We start from the raw sequence: 25,464 nt of genomic DNA, 5'->3' as shown, positions 1-25,464 counted from the left end.
TCCTCTTTAAACAGCTTTACTTTCACAAGTGAGGTTAAGTAACATGCTTGCTGTCCCTGTGATAACTCTGTTCCATGAACCTGATCAGCTACATCTGTATGTCATCATCCACTTCTTACAATTACTCTTTACTACCCGCCCTCACCCCCTGGCAAAAACACTTAAAAAGGATTTTTTTAAGAGGTAATTAATACAACTTTCCAATCTGTTGGGAGAATAAGTACCTGAGTATTGCCCCAGCAAACCTATCTTCCAACCTCTCCTTGGACTGAGCCTAATCTATTAAGTTGAAAAGATCAGTTGACTCATACCCACATCAAAATCTTAAGTGCATGGTTTGTGTTCTAAGCAAGTAAGTAGGATAACTACACAATGAAACACTACTAAAATTTTAAGTATGTCTATTTGTAATTAATTCAAACAGCTGAAATTAAACTGGCTAAGACAACCGAATTAAATAGTCCAAATCACACAAAATAATCTGATGGTACTAAAACATCAACATAAAAGGAATTTAACATCAGCTAAACATCACTGAAGAAACAGAACTCAAAGGCTATTATGTAAGAACAGAAGAATGTGCAGTCAGTGCAGGAAAGCTCTGCAGACCCTCTTGTTTTTACTGATATCTGAATAATTAACACCAAATATTTTGACAAATTCTAATAGACAACCAGTAGATTTTATTATATTGTTTATTAAGTTGCAGCGTACTAAAAAGTCTTTTGGTCAATGAGATTACCTTTAAATAGTAATGAGAGCAAGCACTCAAAAGAGTTATCTAATGGGCAAGTTTATCTTCCATAAGCAGATAATGCTCAGATAGTCATCTGGTAAAGCAGAGAAGCCCAAAGAAATGTAGCTTTAAAAGACTTATGCTCCTAACTGACACAATCTACCACTGTTCAGACTTTGTTTAGTCTTTTCAGTTGTAACTGAAAGTCCTCTTCATGACCCCATTTGGGATTTTCTTGGCAAAGACACTGGAGTGGTTTGCCATTTCCTTCTCCAGCTCATTTGACAGATGAGGAGACTGGGGGGAAAAAGGGTTAAGTAACTTACCAAGGGTCACGAAGCTATTAAGTATCTGAGGCCAGATTTGAATTCAGGAAGGTGAGTTTTCCTATTTTAGGCCCAAGGCCCTATCCATCTAGCTGCCTGGAAAGATGTCATTAAGGAGAAGCTAATAATTTTTTACAGGTGTGTTATCAGTTCCTTTACTATAGTGTGAAGGATATCCCCTCAAAAACAAGGCCCATATCAATTGCATCATTTAAATCTGTGCTTACCTTTCTGCAAACTGCAGCTGTAACCTTGAGTTAAAGAAAACTTAGAAAATCATATTTATTGAAACATTATTTTCCTGCAGCTAGCGATAGGTTTCACCCACAGTCACCTATTACTTCTAGGATCAAATATTTGGCACTTATGACTCTTCCTAACCTGACCCCTTCCTACCTTCTCAATTTTCTTACACCTTACTCCCCTCCTTCATGCACACACTGTCCTATTTGCTGTTCCATACTGGATGCACCATGGGCTTTCTGCAATGCCTCAAATGTGCATCCTTACCTCAGTCTAGTTTCCATCAACACTCAGCTCAAGCAACACCTTCCTGTTTATTCATAATCAAAGGAGTTAGAAAACAAAAAGATCAAGGATTTAACAGAACTGTATAATAACTGATATGCATAACTACATATAAACTGAGTACTTTCTGTGCCATTGTTAATTCATGTATGATATTTGCTTTGTGTGTACATATTTGTGTGCTAACATAAATATTTAATCAGAATATCCATGTCCCAATTATCTTGAGTAAGTAATTCATTTTCATTATAGATTTCTATGCTACAGCAGATTTCTTCTAAAGATTTCAAGGTGGTGTCTGTTAATTCTTATAGCATCATTTTCAGGTAAATAAAGAATATATGCTAAGTCCATTTTAAAGATGAAGTAAATTATATACAAAAAGACTTGAATCTTTCCTAAGATCCAAGGGTCAATGTCAGAGTCAACTTACAGACTAACCAGAACATTAAATATATTGATTATTAAATATTAAACTATTAAGATATGCTCTTTACTAAAGCCTAAATCTTTCATCTTGCAAATGAGTAAGAAAGTATCAAAGAATTCCTTCAAAAAAATTAGACATAAAAGGGTTGTTTTTAAAGAAATAAACACAATGTGAATATATTTAGAAGTAAAAAGCTATTAGAAAGGATATCATCACATTTCTTTTGATATTCTGTGAGCAAATTACTGTGAATGAGAGCAGAATAAATTATTTACAATGAAAACATAAAGAAAACCACCAGTTTACATTTCTTATTTGAAAAATCTCAACAATTATAATTAGTTATTAATAGTACACAATATATAAGGCATATACTAAGTGATCTTACAAAGCAAACAGTTTGGTAAATTTATTCTAGGATCAACAAATCCCAAAATTTAACTATTCTAAAAATATTGCATTAAATTATTATCTAAAGCTACTGAAATGTCATTCCCTAGCTAAAAAGTCATCTGAGCGGCAGCTAGGTGGAACAGTGGATACAGCATCGGCCCTGGAGTCAGAAGCACCTGAATTCAAATCCGGTCTCAGATTAGACATCTGACATTTACTAGCTGTGTGACACTGGGCAAGTCAAGCAAACAAACAAAACAAAAGTCATCTGATCTGACTAAAATTTAGATCTGGTATAGTATTAGACTTTTCAAAGAGTTTAATGAATTTTAATTGAACTTCCCAGAATGACTGAAAATTTTTGTATTGCATCATTTTTTTAAAAACTGTTAGGAAAATGAGTACAGCAAGAAACTTAAAAAACACAAGCAAAAATGCTTCCATATCAGAAAACAGAATGGTAGCAGATCAAAATTTAACCTAGAGATCTTAAAACTATTCCTCACGCTGGATCCTGAGAGAGATCATTTTCTTCTAAGTCAATTTTACCCTGCAAGATAGCTACCAATCTTGGAAATAATCTCTCCTTCCAAGCTAATAATACTACATATTGATTAAGAAAAAAATGTTGGAAATTTTCTAGCAAATCTTTTCCCAGGCTGATACATTTTTCTCCTTTCCCATGTCTCTAATCTTTCTTTTTTTTTGGGGGGGGGAGGAAAGGGGCAGGAGTCTTGCTCAAAGTTAACACTGTGTGAAAACTTTCATTTATTACACTAGAAAAATGAAAATTATCTAAGACACATGTTATGATTAGAACATGTTCTAGTGTGCCTATTCATCCCATGAAGAGAATGTGGATTAATCCTGAAATCCTGACTATGGATTTATAATTTTGGTCCACCACTTGAAGCTGTAAAATTATCCAGCCATTCCAGAAAGAAATTAGAAACTATGCCCAAAAAGTTACTGAACTGTGCATACCCTTTGAAGTCCACTTCATAGGCCTTTACCCCAAAGAGATCAAAGAAAGAGAAAAATGATCCATATGTACAAAAATTATTTATAGTAGCTCTTTTTGTGGTGGCAAAGAACTGGAAACTATCCTACAATGGGAAGTATCCTACAATGAGACAATGGCTTAATGAATGTAATGGAATACTACTGTACTAAAAGAAATGATGAAAGGGGAAGTTTCAGAGAAACCTGTGGGAACATTTTATATGGGAACTGATGCAGTGTGATGTGAGCAGAACCAGAACAATTCATACTATAATACTATTGTAAAGACAAACTCTGAGCACTTAACTCTGACCAAAATCAATGACCAGCCATGATTTCAGAGGACCCATGGTGAAATATGCTATCCATTTCCTGATAGAGAAGTAAAGGTCTCAGGGTACAGATTGAGACACGGAGGGTGTCCCAAAAATCTTGGTACAGTTTTAAGCTTTAATAGCACCCTGTGTATTCATTGGACATAGTTAATATGGAAATTTGTTTTACTTTACAATGCATAAATTATACGTACAAAGGTTATAAAAGTTTTCTTTTTTCACTGAGGGAAGGATGTGAAAGGGAGAGAAAACAGATTTTTATTAATTGAGAACAACTAAAATCTCACTAAATAAAGTAACTTGAAATTATACTGACTGTTCTGTATAGTCCAGAGACCATTCTCCAATGCCAATTTATTAGTAAAAAAGAAAACACACATAGGCTTGGCTCCAGTGATCTCAAAACCATTGTACTGAACACTATTAGGAAATCTGTGTATACCTCCTATTTTCCCGGGACCTACATATTAAAACCATACAACAAAACTTTTGCTTACCTAAAATGTCTTTTAAAAAGTTTTACTTACTCTGTATCAATTATTTTTTGTTTCAGCGTGATTAGTGCAGCAACATATTCATTTAAATTCTGAAAGGAAAAAAAACTGATCAATGCTATTTCCATTTTCTGGGGAAACAGTTCAAAGAAATATGCTGGCTAATGTATGGATAGTGATTACCCATAACAATCACTCTGTATAAGATCCTTAGGGAGAGTTAAATGCTTAGTATTTCCTTTTATTTGAATATCAGGCAATAATCACTTCAATTTCCCCCACTCTTCAGTGCCTTACACCTAAGTAGGCCTTCAATGACTGTTTAATTAAATCCTCAGTATGTCAAGGAATCCAAACTTGCCAAATATAAAATGAAACCATTTACCAAAACAGCACACAAAAAAACTTCAGAGACAAAAAGTAAAAGTGATATGTTCTTAAGGCTTTCGTCTTCCTCTGTTACATTTTCAACCACATTTCTCTAGTCTAATAATATACTACACCAATGATCTCTGAAAGTGCAAATCATTTGGTAATTGACTACAGAGAAGCCAAACATGAAGAGTTTCTACAGATAACAGAAATCCAAATTACTCACAGTCCTTTAAGCAAAATCATGCTACACCAAAATTTAGGTGCTTTCAGTTCTTTAACAATGTGATTTTTGTATGCTATACTATAATTTGCATGCTTAGGCTCCTAGAAGTTTAACCTGATTTGATTTACAATGTAGATGGTTCAAAGGAATAAATGTTTATGACAAGGAGGAATTTTTTTTTCATTTAAACCTCTTTTCCTTTGTTTTACATCGTCCCACAAATGGAAAATGTTACGTGACTTCAACATTCAACTGTACCAACTATAAAAACATAAACAACTACTTTATCCCACATGAAAAGATCAAAACTGTATACTAAATATGAATCAATGTTTGTGATTCATTCATCTATAACCATAGAATTATCACCAGCCAATGATTAATAATGCTAGGCCTTCTAAACCAACCTCTTAATCTCAGTTCAACAAGTTGGCTGCTAGGTTCTCCCTCTGCATTTTCCATTCCATCTATCTGAAATAATCTTCACCTGCTCCCAGTGAGATTCAGTTGAAGGCATAGATTGAGTCAGAAGATCTGGGTATTACTCTTAGATCTGACACTCAGAACAAATTAGGCAAATCACTCAACCCTACTCTCAATTTCTTTTTTCTGCAAAATAGGGTTGAGCAGTAGTTGTGTGACTCTGGGCAAGTTGCTTAACCCCAGTGGCCTCACCAAAAAAACAAAAACAAAAAGAACTGTAGTGAAGGCAGAAAACTTTGGGGGCAGCTAGGTGGCACAGTGGATAGATCTCCAGCCTCACAGTCAGGAGGACAAGTTCAAAAGAGGGTTGAGCATCTACACCGACTACACTGAGGATTAAATGATGAGACACTATATGGGAAAGAACCTTATTAACTATAAAGCACTAAAGAAATCAGAAGAAGACTTCCATTGCATAGGTCAGGTCCTCAATGAACAATTTATAGAAAGATGGCCAAGTATCACACAGGATGAGAAGGGATGGAAGAGTTGCAATTTGTACTGGTGGAATAAGTGTCTACATCAATGAGATCACTGATCTATCGAAGTACCTAAGACTAAGAATAGCTAAAATTTATTCAGCACTTCAAGGTAGGCGAAGAGTTTAACACGCATCTCATTTAAGCCACACAATAACCCTATGAAATAGGTACCATTTTCCTTTTTAGAAAAAGGAAACTGAGGCTCTAAGAGGTTCAGTGAATTACTGCCCATGGTCACTGAGCTCCTACATGTAGTGGAATCTGAACTCTGATTTTCCTCACTCCAAGTCCAATATCTCAAACTCTATTATGTCATCTTGCAAACATTGTCTATCATGAAGACTAGGTTTCTGTGAAAACAAGATACCTGAATTCCAATTAGGGAAGTTCAAATCTGAACTTCTCATCTGAAAAGTAAATCAGCTTCTACTGATTACTTTATTTTTAGTTTGATTGCAAGATTAGCTCCCTTCCTTAGGAAAAGCTAGCACTAACAGCTAAACCAGACAGCTAAGGCAGACTAACAGAGATAGTCTAAATTACATAGGGATTTAGTGAAGAGACAGATTGAAAAGATGTTATCATTTAGTAGCAGATAATTTAAAAGAATAAAATCATCCTAATATAATAAGCAGGGCGAGGAGTGGGGTGACCAAAGGCTAAGCAGAAAGCCGGGCTGACCAGAAGCCAAGTTCCCCTCTCTGGCAGCTGAAGAAAGGTTAACCAGAGGCTCAGTTCAGCCCCCCTTTTATTTTCTTTAGAGTCTAAGCTGAGTAATAGACTCCCCTAAAGAAGATGGGGGTGGGGAAGAGGCAGGAGAAGAGGTGACTGCTAACCACTGATTACAAGTTCCTCTTTCCCAGTACCCTTTCTAATTACAAAGGGTACTACTGCGGCACCTAGATGGTGCAATGAAGAAAGCTCCAGCCTTGGAGCCAGGAGGACCTGAGTTCAAATCCAGCCTCAGACACTTGACATTTACTAGCTGTGTGACCCTGAGCAAGTCACTTAACCCCAATTGTCTCACCAAAAAAGAAAAAGGGGGGGGCACTACCTAGAGGAAAGGATGTCGGGCATAGGATTAAAAAAGTCTGGGAGAAGCTAACTAGTCAAGTGACCTGTCTTTTCCAATTAAATTATGTTCAAAACAAGTTTCTACAGTTTTTTCCAATTCCTCTTTTTTGTTATAAAAACCAACTCCTTGTCTTTGACCTCTGAGGAGTCAGGTGACCTGGTTTAATGTGCAAATGCCAGCTTTGCAAATTAAATCACAGACGGCTTCAATAACTTTGTCCTCAGTTTTCTTTTTTAGATAATCAATTTTAACATATCTCATAGAAGTAACTATCCTTTTCTTTTGTTCCCCAATTCAAAAATATTGAGGAACTGACCTAAACAGATAGTTTCTCATGCAAGTGTATAAGATTCTAGAAGCACTTCTACACATTTGTAGAGATGTTAGAATGTAGAATCCTTATTTACTCTGGCCCAAGGAGTCCCTGATCAACTCCCCTATTGGGAAAAGCATAGCTGCCTACTGTTCCTGGTATTGTAAACTGGAACCAAGAATTTGTTTTTCCATAGCAACAATATTACAAGTAGGTTTAAAAAAGAGGTAGCTCACATTGAAGCACCCATGGCATTTTGGCAAAAATCTTAAGATTTGGAGTTGGAAGACCTAGGCTTTAATCCTGGTTACTTACTACCTTTGTAACCTTCAGAAAATTACATCTCCGGGTTTGTTTCCCCATCTAGGGAAATGAGGGAATTGGGCTATATGATTTTTGTGGTCCTAATTTCTATTACCCTTCTAGCTCTAAATCTTATAAGCCTAATACAATGAAACCTCAGCTATCAAGAATCATGGAGACTATGACAAAATGGGATTTATACTAGGAATGAGGGCAAGTCCAATATTTGGAAAATCACCACCATAACTGACCATATTAATAACAAAAACAGCAAAAATCACATGATTATCTCAATAGATGCAGAAAAAGCTTCTGACAAACTACAATACCCAATTCTATTAGAAACACTAGAGAGCACGGTGAATAAATAGAGCTTTCCTTAAAATGATAAGCAGTATCTATTGAAAACCATAAGCAAGCATTATCTGTAATGGGGATAAACTAAGAACCTTCCCAATAAGACCAGGGATGAAGCAAGGATGCCCATTATCACCCCTGTTATTCAATATTGTACTAGAAATGCTAGCTATAGCAATAAGAGGGGGGAAAAAATAGAAGGAATTAGAAGAGGCAACTAGGAAACAAAACCCTCACTCTTTGTAGAAGATATGATGCTATGCTTAAAGAACCCTACAGAATCAGCTAAAAAACTAGCAGAAACAATTAACAACTTCACCAAAGTTACAGGATATAAAATAAACCCACATAAATCATCAGCATTTCTATATATTACGAACAAAGTCCTGCAGACACTATAAAATGTTCCGGAGTTTACCAAGACAAATCCAGGAACTAAAGGAACACAATTATAAAACACTTAACAGCATTTTTACTGAGCAAGTATCTAATCTGTGAATGCTTGGAGCTGCACAAGCAGGCCTAGAGACAGGAGTGCCAGTAATCAAGTAGCCATTTAATTAATTTGTTTCATTATAAGGAATAGATTTACAAATTGGGCACTCTCCTGATCAGAATTCCACCTTGCTGAAGACAGATATTATATACATAATTCACAATGGGAAGGGATGAGGGAAGGTGGATTACAGACAACAGTTTCCAGAGCCAGAGTGGTTTCCCAAGACCAGCCCACAATTCCCACAATACTAAGGTACAAGTGTCCTGAAGCTCTGTGGGAACAGCATTGTTCAAGTCTTTGAGGATCGTTACTTGGTGGGTCATAGGACCAGAGTTCTGTGACAGGAACAGGTTCTACAATCTTTGATTCGATTCACTTCAGTTACACAGGCAGTGATTATGACCCTTGTGAAAGTCTGACTGATCATTTCAAGTAGCATTGTGAGCTTCTGACTCACAAGCTAGAAAAGGCAATTCTGAAAAGTCTAACCTATTAGCATACTCATTACATATATCACAACAATTAATATGAAAATCATAATTCTACACACAAATTCAGATATAAGCAATAGGAGAAATATTAATTGCTTACAGGTAGATGAAGTTAATATAATAAAAATGACAATTCTATCTGAATTAATTTATTCAGTGCCAGCCATATCAAACTGCCCAAAAGTTATTTCATAAAGCTAGAGCAAAAAGCAAAATTGATCTGATGGGCAAACGGTCAAAAATATCAAGGAAATCAATGGAAAACATTTAAAGGAAGATGGCCTAGCCATACCAGACCTCAAACTGTATTACAAAGTGACAGTCATCAAAAAAAATCTGTTACTGGCTAAGAAACAAGATAGTAGATCAGTGGAACAGATTAGGTACACCAGACACAATAGTAAATGATTATAGTAATCTAGTGTTCAATAGACCCAAAGACCTAAGCTTTGGGGATAAGAGCTCACTATTTGACAAAAACTGCTGAGAAAACACAAAAGCAGCTTGGTAGAAAGTATGTACAGACCAACATCTCACACCACATGCCAAGACAAGGTCAAAACGGGTACATTCCCCCCCCCAATCTGTCTCTCTCTCTCTCTCTCTCTCTCTCTCTCTCTCTCTCTCTCTCTCTCTCTCTCTCTCTCTCTCTCTCTCTCACACACACACACACACACACACACACACACACACACACACACACACACACACACACACACACACACGATAGCCTTGGCTATCCTGTCTTCCACTTGGCTCAATGATTTAGCAGTGAAGAGTGATATAAACAAACTAGGTGATCAATTGAGTATTTCACCTCTTAGACCTATGGATAAGGGAAGAATTTATGACCAAACAAGAGATACAAAACATTATGAGATACAAAATGGCTAATTTTGATTACATTAAACAAAAATCGATGCTACCAAGATTAGAAGGAAAGCAGGAAACTGGGGGTGGGGCAGGGGGAATTACAGCTAGTTTCTCTGATAAAGGTTTCACTTCTCAAATATATAGAGAAATAAGTCAAATTTATAAAAAAAAATGAGTCATTCCCCAATTGAAAAATGGTCAAAGGACATGAACAGGCAGTTTTACAGAAGAAATCAAGGCTATCTATAGTCATATTAAAAAATGTTCTAAATCACTACTGATTAGAGAAATGTAAATTAAAACAACTCTGAGGTTCAATTTCATACCTATCAGATTGGTTAATGTGACAGATAAGGAAAATTACAAATGTTGGAGGACATGTGGAAAAATTGGGACACTAATCTACTGTTCATGAAATTGTGAACTGAACTAATAATTTTGGAGAACAATTTAGAACTATTCTCAAAGGGCTATAAAACTGAGCATACCCTTTGACACGGCAAGAGATCAAAGAAAAGGAAAGAGGATCTCTATATGCAAAAATATTTATAGCAGTTTGTTTTGTGGTGGCAAAGAATCGGAAATTGAGAGGATGCCCATCAGTTGGTGAATGGCTGAACAAGTTGTGGTATATGATTGTGATGGAATACTATTGTGCTATCAGAAATTACAAGCAGGATGCTTTCAGAAAAACCTGGAAACACTTGCATTTATTGATGCAAAGTGAAGTGAGCAGAAGCAAAACATTATATACAGCATCAGCAATATTGTACGATGATCAACTGTGAATAACTTCTCAGCAATACAATGACCCAAGACAATTCCAAAATACTTATGATGAAAAATGCTATCCCACCTCTAGAGAAAGAGTTGACAAACTTTGAATGCAGATTGAGGCATACTTTTTTTAAATTTTATCTTTCTTACTTTTCTTGTCTGTTTTCTTTTGTAACATGGCAAATATGGAAATACAGTTTACATGTCTGCACACATATAATCTACATCAAATTGTTTGCCTTTTCAAGGAGTGGGGAGGGGAAGGAAGGGGAGAGAAAATTTGGAACTCAAAATTTTTTTAAAATGTTAAAAATATTTTTACATGCAATTCATAAAAAAACCCAACAAAATTTGCTCATCTGCCTCATTTTTCAAAGTTCGAGTGCACACACGCACACACAAACACACACACGCACGCGTTTGAGTCTTGGTTATCTTGTCCTCCACTTGACTCAGCATCCTAACCCAAAATGGATTTCTTGCTATCCCTTATGCTCTCACACCTCCATCACTTTGTTCTTCCACCTATAATGACCATCTCTGCCCAATTTCTACCATGCTTCAAGGTCCAGATCAAAGGCTATATGCTCCATGAAACTTATCTCGTTACAATTCTCAATTCTCTTAACATGGGATGTTTCACTGTACTTTAACACAGCAACAATTTACCTTTATATAATGCTTTGTTTGCAAAGTGCTTTCTTAAACAATACTACAATTGTGCAGGTAACAAAAGAATTAACCCTATTTTCCAAATAAGAAAACTAAGGCTCCAGTTAAGGTAAAAATTAATTGCCTGTACTTACATAGCTAGTTAAGTTTCTTGACAGAATCACAGCCTCCTGACTCTAACACTATCCATTATGTCCACAGCCTTTCTACAACACAATTCTCTTCAAATTTACACTTCCTTACTAGACTTTAAGTTCCATGAGGGCAAGAATGGTCTTGATTTCCTCTGTATCCCCAATAAAACATTGTAAATAGTATGAGATCAATAAACATATGCTGAATTAATTACACAATCAGAAAACACTTTTGCTGCTAAGTCATAGGATCACAGTTTTCTCCAAGTTTTGCTAAATGTTTTATTTTAACAGAATTCCAGGTACAAGTAACATTTCAATTACATCTTTAACGTTATAAGACTGTTAAGTATTATGAACCAGTTTTTTCACGAAATCTATTTTGCAATATTTCGTTTTCTGAATAAACCTTTTGTATGTATAGTATAATTAAAACTGGCGCCAGGAAGATGGTAACAATAATACAAATTCACCTATTTCCCAGATACAGTGGTTGGCCCAGGGGATATAGACAGAAATAGAAACTGTCTCTGCTCTTTGAAGAGTCTTACTGTGTGTGGGGGGGGGGAGCAAAATATTCATAAATAAGTAGAAAATTATCAATTTTCTCTTATAAAGGGTTTGGTATTCAAGACAGCTAACAATTGAGGGTGAGGAAGAAGGGGAGGAGGGGAGAGGGAAAGGGAGAAAAATGAGAGAAGTGGTGAAATGACGTGAATACACAGTTCTCAAAAAAATTGCAAACTATTAACAACCATGTAAAAGAATGCTCCAAATTACAGATACATGAGAAATGCAAAACAAAACAACTCTAAGATTTTACCACTCGCCTCTGCAAATGGCAAAAATGACAAAACATGAGAAGAGTCAATACTGGAGGGGTCACCAGGGCATTGTTGGTGGAGATGTGAATCAGGACAAGCATGCAATTTGTAATTTTACAAATAAAGTGACTAAGATGCCAATATCCTTTAACCCAGAGATTCTGTTTATAGACATATCCAAAGAAGGTCACTGATAAGAAGAAAATCCCTATATATGCCAAATTATTTATAACAGCACTTTTTGTGACTGCTTTGGAAACAAAGCAGGTGTCCATCATTTGGGGAATAGCTAAACACATTTTGGTAAATGAATTTAATGGAATATCATTATGCTGAAAGAAATGATGAACATGATGAACACACAAAAGCATGGAAAGTTTTTTCATGAACTACTGCAAAGTGACATAAGCAAAGCCAAGAAAGCAATATACACACTAACTACAATGATGTAAATGTAAAGTATCACAGAAAATAAATTAAAATCGAGTGTTCCAAAATTATAAAGAACAAGCATAAAAAAAAAGTATGGTTCAAAAGATGAGCTATGAGAAGACACTCCCACCTCATCCTTTGGCAGGGATGGGAAGTCTGCAAGTGTTGCGCATGGCATATATTTTCAGACTTTTTCCAATGTATTGGTCAGTTATGCTGATTTTTCCTCATCTTTTGTCTTCAAAAAAAATAATATTTGTTACATGAAATACTATTTGATCTCTGAGAGGAAAAAAGAGAGAAATGCTGGGAAAAACTATAGTGATGCTAAAAGAAAAAGGTCAATGAAAACTTTTTTTAAAAGTAATGAGGACAATAGTGGTAACAATTGAAGGTGATCAGAACAAGATTCATTTAGGAAGTAACGCAAACTGAACCAAGAACGCTAGGGATGTGATTCCAAGAGTCAAAGGTAAAAATGACTTTGCAAAGACCCTGATGTGGTAAATATGGTCTATCATGTACTGGGAAGAAGTAGATCAGTTTAGCTGGAACATAAGTTGTGAGAGGGAGTAATGTAAATAAGTCTAGAAATGTAAGTTGTAGCCAAATTGTAAGAGTTCTATATGTCAAAAAGATTTTATATTTCATCCTGAAGTTGTCAACAGGGAGCCACTGAAGTTTTTTGAGCAGAGAAGTGACACGGTCAGACCAGTGCTTTAGGAATACCAATTTTGGCAACTCTGTGGAAGACGGATTGCAGAGAGAAGAGACTTGAGGCAGAAAGATCAGTTAGGAGGCTAGTGTAGTCGTCTAGTTCTAAGGTGTTAAGAATTTGAACCAGTATGTATCTAAGCAAGTGAAGAAAAGGAAATGGAATCAAGAGATGTTGTAGGCAGAATAGACAAGATTTGGCAACAACAATTAGATATGGGGGTTTAGAAAGAAGGAAAAAAGCAAAAATAATTCTGAAACTGCATACTTGAGTGACTGGAACAATAGTGGTTCAACTTATAGAAACGAGGATCTTAGAAAGACACTCCTGGTTGCAAGACAATTTTAGGACAATCCTGCTCTATTAAGATAAGCTTATGACTCTGAAACCACCTTCCACATAGGGCAAATGAACTATTCAGGAAAAAAAAAGCCTGTCAATGAATTAGTTTGTTCTTTAAGAAAAAGGCAAATGGGTTAACACTTGTGAATCCTGTATGCTGATTACATTTTATAATCACTGCAGGTTATATAATATGGAAGATTGCAGCATTAATATATGCAAGGAGAGTCAAACTTGTTATTCTGCCTAAAGGTAAGATGACTCGATTTACTGGAATCAGCCTACAAGTTGCTGTGCACTATCATCCCCACTCTCATCTTCAATCACTCCCTTTCTACGGGCTCTTTCTCTACTACCTGTAAACATGATGCCCATGGCACTTCATTCTTAATAAAAAAGAAAACTGTCAATCGATATGACCAAGCCTGCTGGCTGTCATCACATCTATCTTAACTTCTCAGCTAAACTCCTCAAGAAATTCATCCAAAATTGACTGATTTTGTTAGTGTTGTAAAACTGTTCAGGGAACAGACTGCTTAGAAATATCACTCAATTTTTAGGCAATATCATGATTTACCATTTTTAATCAGCTACAATGAATTTTCTAATGCTCTCATTTAGTATGAAATACTAAAGGAACTAAACCAATTCCATCTTGTGAACAGAATCTATTTTGTGAGCTAGGCCTTGTTTTGCTATAAATCATGTGATTACGAGGAACCGAGATGTTGATATAATTCTGGGAAATGGGGGCAGTAGGGGATGACTACAAGATGTTCTGTATAGCTTGTGATATGTTTTTGTAATAACCACAGAATGTAATAGGATATTCTTGAAATAACCACAACATTTGCAAACTCTGGCCAATCAGAAAGAGAACGTCCATGTTACTCAAGATTGCGTAAGTTGATTGGTTTCTCATTACTGACTATAAGAAAATTTTGTTAACTGCAAAATGGTGTCCTTGTACGTAGTGAGGGATCTTGGATCTGATCTGTTATGCGACTGCATACCTTGCTAATAAATTGATATGCTAGGATTTAATTACCTCAGTTTTAATCAATTTCATTTCTGACAGTTGGCAAGCCAGCTAGGAGGAAGAGTAAGGTACCTTGGCCCTTGAAACAGCCTCTTAGAACTTCCTAGAGAACATCAAGAGACTTTTCCACGGAGAACTGCCTTGAAAGTTGGACTTCCCCTCAACCTCAATCCTACTTTTTCCAGGCTAAGGTAAGCCTCCACAATGGTGGGGAGTCTCTTATGGGAACAAAGACATGAGAAGGTGCTTAAAGGAATAATGGGATCTAGTAGCAGCATACTGAAAGGGAACCCCTGCAAAAAATTTCTCATATCTTGAGATCAAGGAAACACCAAGTTCGACTAAGAATGACCAAAAACCCCTCAAAAAATACAAACCAAAAACCACATCAATAAGTTATGTGAAATTTGGTCTAAAACTGCAAGAGATACAGCTAATAAATTATTCTGGCCTAAATTCAGCACTTTTGATTACTGTATATTAAAGAAATTGAGACTGTCCATTGAACACCTCTACACCCCACCCCTACCACCACCAAATGAACTGTTGGGTTTTTTCTTTTTTCTGAGATGACCTGTCTAAAGGATCATGCACTCCACTCCTTAAAAAGGGCCTACTTGTAAAATTAAAGGTTTTTACATTGCTTTTTAGAAAACTGTTCGCACTGACTTTTTGATTGGACCTTCAGTGGGAGATAAAAAGGAAAAACTTTGCCAGCAAGTATATCTATGTATTTGTCTTATCAAATTGTCTGTGTTTTGGTAAATACTGCTAACTTCTTCCTGTAGCCTGATCAGCCAAAGAAAAAAGAATGCATTTTTTTTCTGAGAAGTCTCTTTCTTTGTCTTTCTAATTCTGGTCAAGCTAGAAGAGCAGACAAGAGACTCAGAATAGAAGGAAGGGAATCTTTGTTCCCATTGTGTAGAAATTTATAATATTATGAACTAGAAACTAAAATTTGTGACTAAATTGTAATATATTTACTGTAAATTTCTAAATTATGATAACTGCTAAAACATCTTAGTAAATTTTGGAAATTTAAAGAATAAAATAAGTTTTTACATGCAGTCTCCTTTCCAGGAGGGCAATAGAGAAACTATATTATAAACAGGTCTGGAGCTAGTTTGAAATGATTCAACAGGATTTAACTGTTTAGGTAAAGTAGTATGTTATAGATTCAGTGAAATATTAGACTAGTATATGGTTGGGAATAAGCTGAGATGGGCTCAAGTGGGCAGTGAAAATAAAGTAAAAAAGATCTGCAACAGAAAGAAGGTTTAATTAAGTAGAGATAGGAGGAGAATAAGCAGAAATGCTGAAGAAAAGTAGAGCCTTCATAGACATCCTCTTTCTTCCTTATACTAAGTAGCTTTTCCAGCCTACCTGACCTGTCCTTTTATATATGATGATACATGGATAATATCTTCATACAGGGAATAAAGACACTACATGTAGGAATTACACCTTCCTTCTTTTGAAATACTGTTTCGTCACTGTCCCATAAAAGCTATACATCATTGTTGGAAAGAGATACATCAGTTGCTTCTTACAGGAACTACAAAATAGGCTGAACAAACTTCACAAAGCAGGAACTGCAGTACAGACTGGGCCTTTGAACTTTTCGCTACATGGCTTCCACCATGGTTAACAGTTGTCAAAATATTTTAGAGATACCCTGTTTCCCAGAGCTAAGGCCCAGCAAGCAGGCTGTGCCTTGAGCCTGGCATAACAATAATCCTTTGCACTCTGGATGATCCTTCCCTCTAGCAAAGTGTATAGCACCAGGTGTTCACTCCCTTTATTTCCCAGGGACCTGAGAGCCAACATCCAGCATGTTTCTGACATGCTCAAAATCCCTATTTCTTGTACCGTACTCCCATTCCCATCACTGAACTCTGCTTCTGTACCCCATAGAGTAATCATGACCCCAAGACTTGGGACAGCATTGCTCCCACAGAACCCATGGGAACAGTAACTCAATAGCTAAAAATGCCTATACCCCAACATGTTAAGCCCTCCTTCTCATGAGTGAGGGCTTCCTTGCACGAAAGTCATTTTCCTCACTCAAATAAAAAATTATGCGACTACTTTGTGTCCTGACACACCTGCCTCTAACTTCTTCTGTTTGGCTCTGGCCATTCCCAGGTTAGAGACCAATCCAGACTATGTTGCGTTCAAAATTCTGTCAACACAGTCTATATCAAGAACTTTCAGAAGACCAACTTAAGTCAACCCACCTGGAAGAGCCCATTCCAGGTGTTGCTGACTACCCTAACTGCAGTAGGACTGGAGAAAAGTACTACTGGGAACACTGTGCCCATGTAAAACCTGCTCCATATCATTCCAGGTATAATATTACCTGGTGTTTCTCTTTCCCTAATTAAAAAAAACAAATTGGCTTTGTATTACATGTTGTATTACTTGTTGTACTAAAGACTATTCAAGATTAATTCCTAATAATCTGAGGACCTTTCAAAACACTGATTACGATTATACAATGAACCTTATACAATTGGCATTGGATAAATGATTGATGGGAAATTAAGATGTTGATATAATTCTGGGAAATGAGGGAAGTAGGTGATGACCACAAGATGTTTCGTATAACTTGTTATATGTTTTTGTAATAACCACAGAATGTATCAGGATATTCTTGAAATAACCACAATATCTGTAAAACTCTGGCCAATCAGAAAGAAATGTTATTCAAGACTGTGTAAGTTGGTTGGTTTCTCATTACTGACTATAAGAAAGCTTTGTTACTTGCAAAATGGTCTTGGATCTGATTTGTTATATGACTGCATGCCTTGCTAATAAATTGATATGCTAGGATTTAATTGCCTCAGTTTTTATCAATTTCATCAGTGACAGTATCTTTCTCAAAATATATAAAGCTCAGTCCACTACATCTGAGTATCTCTTTAATTTGCATTGTGACAAAGATACTGAGTACCCCTTAGGGCTTTTCAATCAAGATTTGTCACTCTTTAGAACTCAATTTAAATGTTTTAAGTGGACACATTTTCTAAAAATACCCCACAACTTTAGCCAAATTTTGAATCATCAACCTGAATACACCTTGAAGTCCGTTTCTTTGTTCATGAAATTCCTTCCTTCTCCCTACATTGCAGAACTGTCTTTCTAATGCTATCTAAAACCTGCCCATCCTTTGAAGATGCAGCTCAAATTCTACCTTTCTCTGTCAAGTCACTCTTCACTATCCCAGCTGGAAGTGACCTTTTCCTCTTTCAAAATACTTTTGATTAATTAATTCAACACTCATTAGTTAATTCCTGACATTGATCTTTTCACCCATCTCTAACACTATTTAGCTGTGTGACCCTGGGCAAGTCACTTAAAGTTTCTCTAAGCCTCAGTCATCTGATCTGTAAAATACAAATAAGAACATATAAAAGTACAAACATGCTGAAATTGCCTCTACTTGTTAGAATAAATCAGGGCTGTCACAAAAATATGTACTAGGCTCCTACAAGTTTAAGTTGCTGATCAAGTTCTTTCTGTACTGTGTACGGCAAACAAGTATTGAGACAAGTTAACAAAATTATATTTAAATTTTCATACTCTGCTTCTGAATGGAGTTAGAGGAAACCACACAGACTGGGAACACTACAATTTATGTTTTCTAATCTCAACTGGGCTCTCCCTTATTTGCTATCCCCCTCTCCTCAGTAGTTGTTCCAAACCTTCTCTTGTGTCCCAAGGCTATCTCTCTGTCTTCTTAGCCAGAGACTTCCTCATATTTCACACACAAAACAGAGAGAGGGGGAAAGAAAGATAGAGGGATGGAAAAAGGGACAGAGGGAAAGAGAGGAGAAAGAGGAAGGGGGAGAACATGAGTGCCCCCTCTTCCCCATTTCTCACCTCACTTTACCCTAACATTGCCCTCCACTCTTGTGTCAAAAGAAAAGGACCTTCTCCCTGCCTAGACAAACCTTCCTAAAGGTAGTCTTGATGCCAGCTCTTCTCCAGGAAATTACCTCCACTATCATTCACTCTCTTGTCTTCCATCATTCCCTTTCTACTGACTCCTACCGTAGTGCCTGCAAACATGCCCATGCTACCCCATCCTTAGGAAACCCTCATTTGATCTGACCATCCCTGATAGCTGTTATTCTATAACTCTCTTAGCTTCTCAGCTAAACTCTTTGAGAAATTCATCTATTATCTGTGCTTCTACATTCTCTTTTCTACACACAGAGAAAATAAGCTAGCTCATCTAGCTGAAGCAGTGAGGTACCTTGAGTAAGGTAAGAGGTAGCATGTTCCAGGCCTTCAGATCCTGATGGGGAACTGTGAACCCAAGTGCCATGGGTATAGAGCACCACAAAACCACTACACCTGCTTCAGGACCAGTCCCCATAGCCTTGACTGATGGAACAAATAAGTACAGAGAGATGGCCACCTTTCTCATCACCACCACCCATAACTGCTAACCAACTCCCACTAACAGGCAGCTAGGTACAGGTGTCCTGAGAGTGGCAATACCCCCCAAAGAATCATCACAGCCAAATTCCAAGCAAGCAGAGGAAAAAAAATTCAATATTGTGGAGCCATAATAAGGTTATAAACACAAGACTCAGCTTCTACATTAAAGAATTCAAGGACTTGGTATATGATATGCTGGAGGGCAAAGGGGCTAGGATTGCAACCAAGAATCACCTATCCAGCAAAACTGAGTTTCCTTCAGGGAAAAAATGAACAGAGGACTTCCATGCGTTCCTGATGACATTGTACAATCTCTTCCCTGGCTCTCCCTAACTACAACATCTCTTTCTCAGTTTCCCTTGCTGGCATGGAATTATGATTTTTATAATTACCGATATGATATGTGTAATGAATATACTAATAGATTAGATTTTTCACAATTGCCTTTTCTGGCTTGTGAGTCAGCTCACAATGCAGCCTGAAATGATCAATCAAAACTTTGACAAGGTTGACAAACATTGGTATCTTTGTGCTTACATACCTAAAGTGAAGCGAATCAAAGACTGTAGAACCTGTTCTTGTCACAGAACTCTAGGTCCTGTGACCCACCAAGTTAACGACCCCAAAAAAACCTGAACAATGCTCTTCTCACAGAACTTCAAGACACCTGTAGCTTAGTGATGGTGGGATTACCTTGGGAAATCATTAAAAGCCCTGGGAAGGACTGTTTGTAATCCACCTGCCCCCCTCCCTTCCCATTGTGATTTATGTATATAATCTATGTCTTCACTTCACCAAGGTGGAATTCTGATCAGGTGAGTTCCTGATTTGTAAATCTGTTCCTCATAATAAAACTAATTAATTAAATGGCTACCTGATGAGCCACTTTGTCTCAAGCCTGCTGTTTTGTCATTCTCAGGTTAGAAACTGGCTCAGTAAAAATACTGTTAACACTCGTTTTCATCCATGTCATGCCCTCTCTATCATCCATGCCCACAGATACCCTTAAAGACTCTGTTCTGGGCCTCCTTTCTATTTTCATTCTATACTGTTTCACTTGATGATTTCACCTCTATGCAAATAACTCCCAAAACTATATCTCCAATCCTAATTTCTCTGCTAAGCTACAGTCAGACATCTCTAACCAAATCATGCCTGCTATCAATGGGTGTCCCACAGTACTCTTTCCTGAGCATCTTCTCTTCTCACTCTATACTGTTTCACTTGTCAATATCATTATCTCTATGCTGATGATTCTCAAATCTACTTATTTAGCCCTAAACTCCTGTTGACCATCAGTAACACAGCTACAACTGACTACTGCACATCTCCAACTGGATCTTAAACATCTTAAACTCAGCAAGTCCAAAACTGAACTCATCATCTTTCCCCCCAGCTCTACTCTAACTTCCCTATTATTGCTCAGGATGCCACATCCTTCCAGTCATCTAAACTCCAAATCAAGTTGTCATCTTTGACTATTCAACAATGTCTCTTACCCTCCATATCCAGTCTGTTGCTAAGGCCTATTTTACCTTCATAACATCTTCCATACATTCCCTAGTCAATCTTCTGACATTGCCAACCATGCTGATACATCACCTTAAGTCTGGACTATCCCAACAGTCTGCTGGTTGGTCTCCCTGCCTGGAGTCTCTCCTCACTCAGCAGTCAAAGTAATCTTCCTAAAGCACAAGAACCATGGTACTGCCTCTACCTCAGTCAATAAATTTTAGCTAATTTTTATCTACAAGATCAAGCTAAAAATCTTCTGTTAAGTGTTCAAAGCCCTTCATAACCTGTCCTCCTCTAATCTTCCCAGTCCTCTTACATCAGACATTCCTGACATTCTTTGATCCAGTAGAAAGTGGCCTGCTTGCCATTTCTTGAACAACACACTCCATCTCTGACTCTGGGCATTTTTTCTGGCTTTTCCCTATACCAAGAATGCTCTCTCAACACATCTCTACTTCCTGGCTTTCTTCAAGCACCAGTAAAAATCCCACCTTCTACAAGAAGCCATTCCCAATCCTCTCTAATTCTACTGCCTTCCCTCTGTTGATTATTTCCAATTTATCCCGTACAGAGCTTGTTTGTACACAGTTGTTTGCATGCTGTCTTCTCCATTAGACTGTAAGCTACTTGAGGGCAAGGGCTGTCATTTGCCTTTCTTTGTGTTCCTAGCACTTAACACAGTGCCTGGCACAAGCATGGTGCTTAATAAATGATTACTGCTAACTCTGCTGTCTCAAATTAGATGTCCCTTAGCTATCTTTCATCTTTCCCCCCCAAACTCCCTTTCAGACTTCCCTACTGTTTGAAGGTGGGCCACCATCCTCCTAGTCACCCAGAGCCAATGTGTCGCTGACAGTCTCAGATTAAGTGTCTTGCCTATGGTCATAGAGGCAGCTAGTATGTCACAAGATGGAAACCCAAGTCTTTCTCACTCCCAAGTTCAGCACTCACTACAAACTCCAAGAAAGATAATATGAGCTGAGATTTCATTAAGAAGCAATAGTGTCCAGCTCTAAGAGGTGATGTAATCCTGCTACATTTTGCCCTTATCAGAGCACACCTAGAATAGTATAACTTATTTTCAGGTACTGCATTTTACAAAGGATATCGATAAAGTGAAGAATGTCTAGGAGGCCAACCAGGACCTGGAGTTCATGGCATATAGGGTAAAGAAAATGCTAAGACAATAGGAAAGCGGCCGCAGAGTTAGGAATACCCAAGGTCTGGTCCTGCCTCTGAGAGATTAAGTAATATATGTTGTGTGGCCATAGCATGAGCAAGCCACTTAATCTCTCAGTGTTCTAAACAACTCTAAGACCAAGTTATAAAAAAGCTGCAAGTCTTAAACTGGTAAAAAGTTTCCAGACCAGGATCTCTTCCACCCTGATGAAATCACAGATTCTAACATTAAAAAGCTATTAATTCTCGAAGATAAAAAATGATCATAAATAAAACAAGTATATTACTAGAGATACTATATGCTTTATAAAGATTCTACTTCCCAAGTATTTCTAAAATATAGATACTATACTATCTTGGTATTACTAAGCATACATACGAAATCTATCAGGAATAAGTAGTTTTCATAGAATCAGAATTTAGAGTTGGTACAAACTGTCACAGACAAAATATGTGCCTTATCTCCCCAGTGCTGAGTTCTGAATTCTGGAGCTGTTTCAGTTATGTATGTCTTCATATCTATAATGCCTTGCAGGTAGTAGATATTTATTTGAATAAGATTTAAAGTTAGAAGAGATCATAAAGATCAACTAGAATAGATGATACCTGACTGATGAAGAACCTGAGCTGGTACAATGGAAAGAGTCCTGGATTTGGAGTCAGAGGTCCTGGATTCAAATGCAGCTTCTATCACTTACTATGTGATCTGGGTCAAGTTACTTCACCTTTCTGGGTCTCAATTTTCTCACATGCTAAATGTAGTTGAATTTGATGGCCCCTAAGGTTTCTTCCAGCTCAAAGCTATGACCTCTTGCATAGATGCCAATCTTTACAGATGATTCAGATTTAAAAAAACTTTGGCTCTTAAAAAGTCACTTTTCATCTTAAGTGCTTTTCTTTATTCATCAGAAAATGTTAAAAGGCAGTGGCCAAAGTTATTTCTTACAGAATAGGTCTAACTACATCACTCCCAGATACTCAATAACCTCTAGTGGCTCCCTATTGCCTTTAAGAACAAACGCAAATTCTTCTAATTGCAATTTAAAGCTCCTCACAATCAATCTCTAACCAGGATTAAACACTGGACCCCAACAAGCATTCTAGGCTGCAAACTGGCTCCCTTGCAGTTATTCACTCACAACATTTCATCTCCTACCCCTGACCTCCAGTGTGCCTTCTTCCTCACCTCCGCTTCTTAGAATCACTAGCTTTCTTCAAAGTTCAACTCAAGGGCCACCTCCATCTTAAAGTCCCATTTACTTATTCTGCACATATTTAAAATTGTTTATGTTTCTTACTCCCTCTCACACTCTCCCACCTCTCCTCCCCCCAAAAAAATAACGACAAAACTTAAGCTCCTAAATGACAGGATGGGATGGGGCAGGTTTGTCTTCGCATCCCCAGCAGCATGCACAGTGTATGGCGCATAATAGGTGCTTCATAAATGGTTGGTGATTGTCTGACACTATCCACGTCAACCTTTACTACGGCGATTTTCCCTTCTGTCAGTCAGAGAAACAAGTATGTTTTCTGCAGTTTGGTCTATCTACTCAAGGGGTGACCACACATCCCTGGGGGAGCGCCTCTGTTAGGAGGGGGCTTTAAACAAACACTGGGGCGGGGGAATGGGGGTGGAATCCTTCCAGCCTCTTAAAGAAGAACGAGCCCAGCGCTGAAAAGCCTCCGGAAGCCATGCCCGAGAAAAGAGCCCAACCTCGATGCTGAAGCCCACCCTGGACTCAAGAAAGGGGCGCCCCCCAAGCAGTCCGTCCCCGGGGATGAATGCCCGCAAACCTCATCCACGCGCCCCCCGCCCCCGACTACGCCCCTTCCCCGACAGAACACGTGGCTTCTAAAACAAGACTATCCCTTCTCCAAAATGTTCCGGGAAAGGGGCGGGGGCGCGGAGCCAAGCGCAATGGGGTGACGAGGGGTTGACAAAAGGGGGTGCGCCCGAGGGGGCAGCGGCCCGGCCAGCTCTCGACCCCCAGCCCCGCAGGGGGCGGGTCCCAGGAATGACGGGGGCGGGAGTGGGAGGGGGAGGAAGGACCCGGCCCTACTCTCTGGGGCGGAGCCGGTACCTGCTGGAGCGCGGAGCAGCCCTGACAGCCCGAAGCATCCGCTGCCGTCCCCGCAGCCTTGGAGTGAGTCTCCCCGGGCATCATGGTGCCGCAGGAAGCCGGGCTCGCCCGCCTCAGGGACCGGCCGCCGCCGCCTCGTCCTCCCGTCGCCGCCGCTGATACTGCTGCCGCCGCGGCGCCGCCGCCTGCCCGGCCGGAGCCTGCGGAGCCACTTCCCGCCGGGGCCGGGCGAGTCCATCCGGACACCGATGTCCCCGCGGAGCGAGCGAGCGACACCCCGAGCCCGTGGTAGTCGCCGCCCCGGGTACCGTGGGGGAAACGCTGCGCCGGGCACCGCCCTAGAGAGCGACGCGGCCCAGTTAGGACCCCGCCTTTCCTGGCTGGGGGGAGGGTGTCCATGACAACGCCTGAAAGAAACGAGCTAAAGATGCTTCTTGCAGGTGCTTGAAGACCCGCGGATCTGAAGCTAAAAGAAATGAAAGAAATGCTTTCAAGAAATAAAAATGTTGTCGGGCTGTCCGAGGCTCATTTCTCTACTTTGAAGGATCTAACGATGGAGATTTAATTGTGAGCAGGCATTTGGTCAATCTCCTAAGTCGGCGGAGGGGGGAGGGAACGCCCTCTTCTGTGGAGGGAGAAGGCGGGGCCTGGCATAGAGCGTAATATTTCTGCTGCGTAGGCGGTCGAAGGCCCCCAGGGCGGGTAAAGGAGCTGCCCAAAGCTTTAGAAAGAGGCCTGTGGAGATCCCCGCTTTCCCGCGTAGGTACTGACCGCTGAGCCTCTTCCCGGCGTGCAGCGCGACGGGCGAAGCCGGCGGCTCCTGGGCCAGGTTCCCGGGGGCGGTGCGTGCGGAGCCTCCCGCTGCGTGCCAGGGGATGTGGGCGTGCCAGAGAGGGAGCATTATGGGCACGGGGTGGGTCCTGGCACCCCGTCCCTGGCCGCCAGACTTTGCATAGCTGCAAAGCTTACTGACCCTGAATCACGTAGTAATGATAAGAACTAACACCGTAGCCACACGTATATGGCCCTTTAAGGTTTGCAAAGCGCTTTCCTTTTAAAAACTTGATTTGACGCAACCTTTCCACCCACCTAGTGACATAGTGCGCTTATCCCCATTTTACTGAAGAGATGCTGGATCAAAGGACACCCTGCCGGGGCAGAGCACCTCGGAGCACGCGGGCGTTGAAAAGATTTTTCTTCATCAGCCGCGTAATAATGATAACTGATAATTACATGCGTTATCTTGTTAGAGCCTCCCGGAAGCACCGAATGTTCGTCTTCCCATTTTACAGATTAGGTAATTGAGGCAGCTAGTGTGACCCCAAAGCTAGTGTGAACTCCCGGATTCCGGCACCCTCTGAGGCTCCGGTTTAAGAAAACGTGTTTGTTTACGATTGGCGAGATCTGAGCAGGAGCTTGAACTCACCTGAATGCAAGGTCTGGAGATCCAGACAGGATGAACCATCTGCAGAGGGTTTTGTTGGGATTATTCACATGGAGCACATTTAATCTGCTAATAAACAATTTAATAATTCCAGCTATTTTACTTCATTCCTCTGTGACCTTGCTGCAAATCACTTAATCTCTCTG

At 39.0% G+C, this 25,464-nt stretch overlaps 1 protein-coding gene across 5 annotated transcripts in view; it reads right to left on the bottom strand.

Annotated features, from left to right (window-relative positions):
• ICE1 (interactor of little elongation complex ELL subunit 1) overlaps window positions 1–24,259 on the bottom strand; it is a 72,694-nt gene extending 48,435 nt beyond the window's left edge. For 4 of the 5 annotated variants that reach the window (XR_002327860.2, XM_078153305.1, XM_021004415.2 and 1 more), the window contains exons 1-4: window positions 23,875–24,259; window positions 4,278–4,336; window positions 2,231–2,265; window positions 1,290–1,308 (exon numbers count right to left, since the gene is read on the bottom strand). Coding sequence is in view for 4 of the 5 variants with exons in the window: in XM_078153305.1 (XP_078009431.1) it covers window positions 1,290–1,308; window positions 2,231–2,265; window positions 4,278–4,336; window positions 23,875–23,958 (197 nt within the window). In the remaining variant the exon portion in view is untranslated. The remainder of the gene's footprint in view (window positions 1–1,289; window positions 1,309–2,230; window positions 2,266–4,277; window positions 4,337–23,874) is intronic. The other variant, XM_078153306.1, reaches the window with a different exon arrangement.
• Between the last annotated feature and the right edge of the window lie 1,205 nt (window positions 24,260–25,464).

This window comes from Phascolarctos cinereus, unplaced genomic scaffold, assembly GCF_003287225.1.
Source record: "Phascolarctos cinereus isolate Bilbo 61053 unplaced genomic scaffold, phaCin_HiC Scaffold_4;HRSCAF=312, whole genome shotgun sequence".
Taxonomy (NCBI): domain Eukaryota; kingdom Metazoa; phylum Chordata; class Mammalia; order Diprotodontia; family Phascolarctidae; genus Phascolarctos; species Phascolarctos cinereus.
The sequence above is the reverse complement of the archived record's forward strand: the minus strand, read 5'-3'. Positions and strand labels throughout refer to the sequence as shown.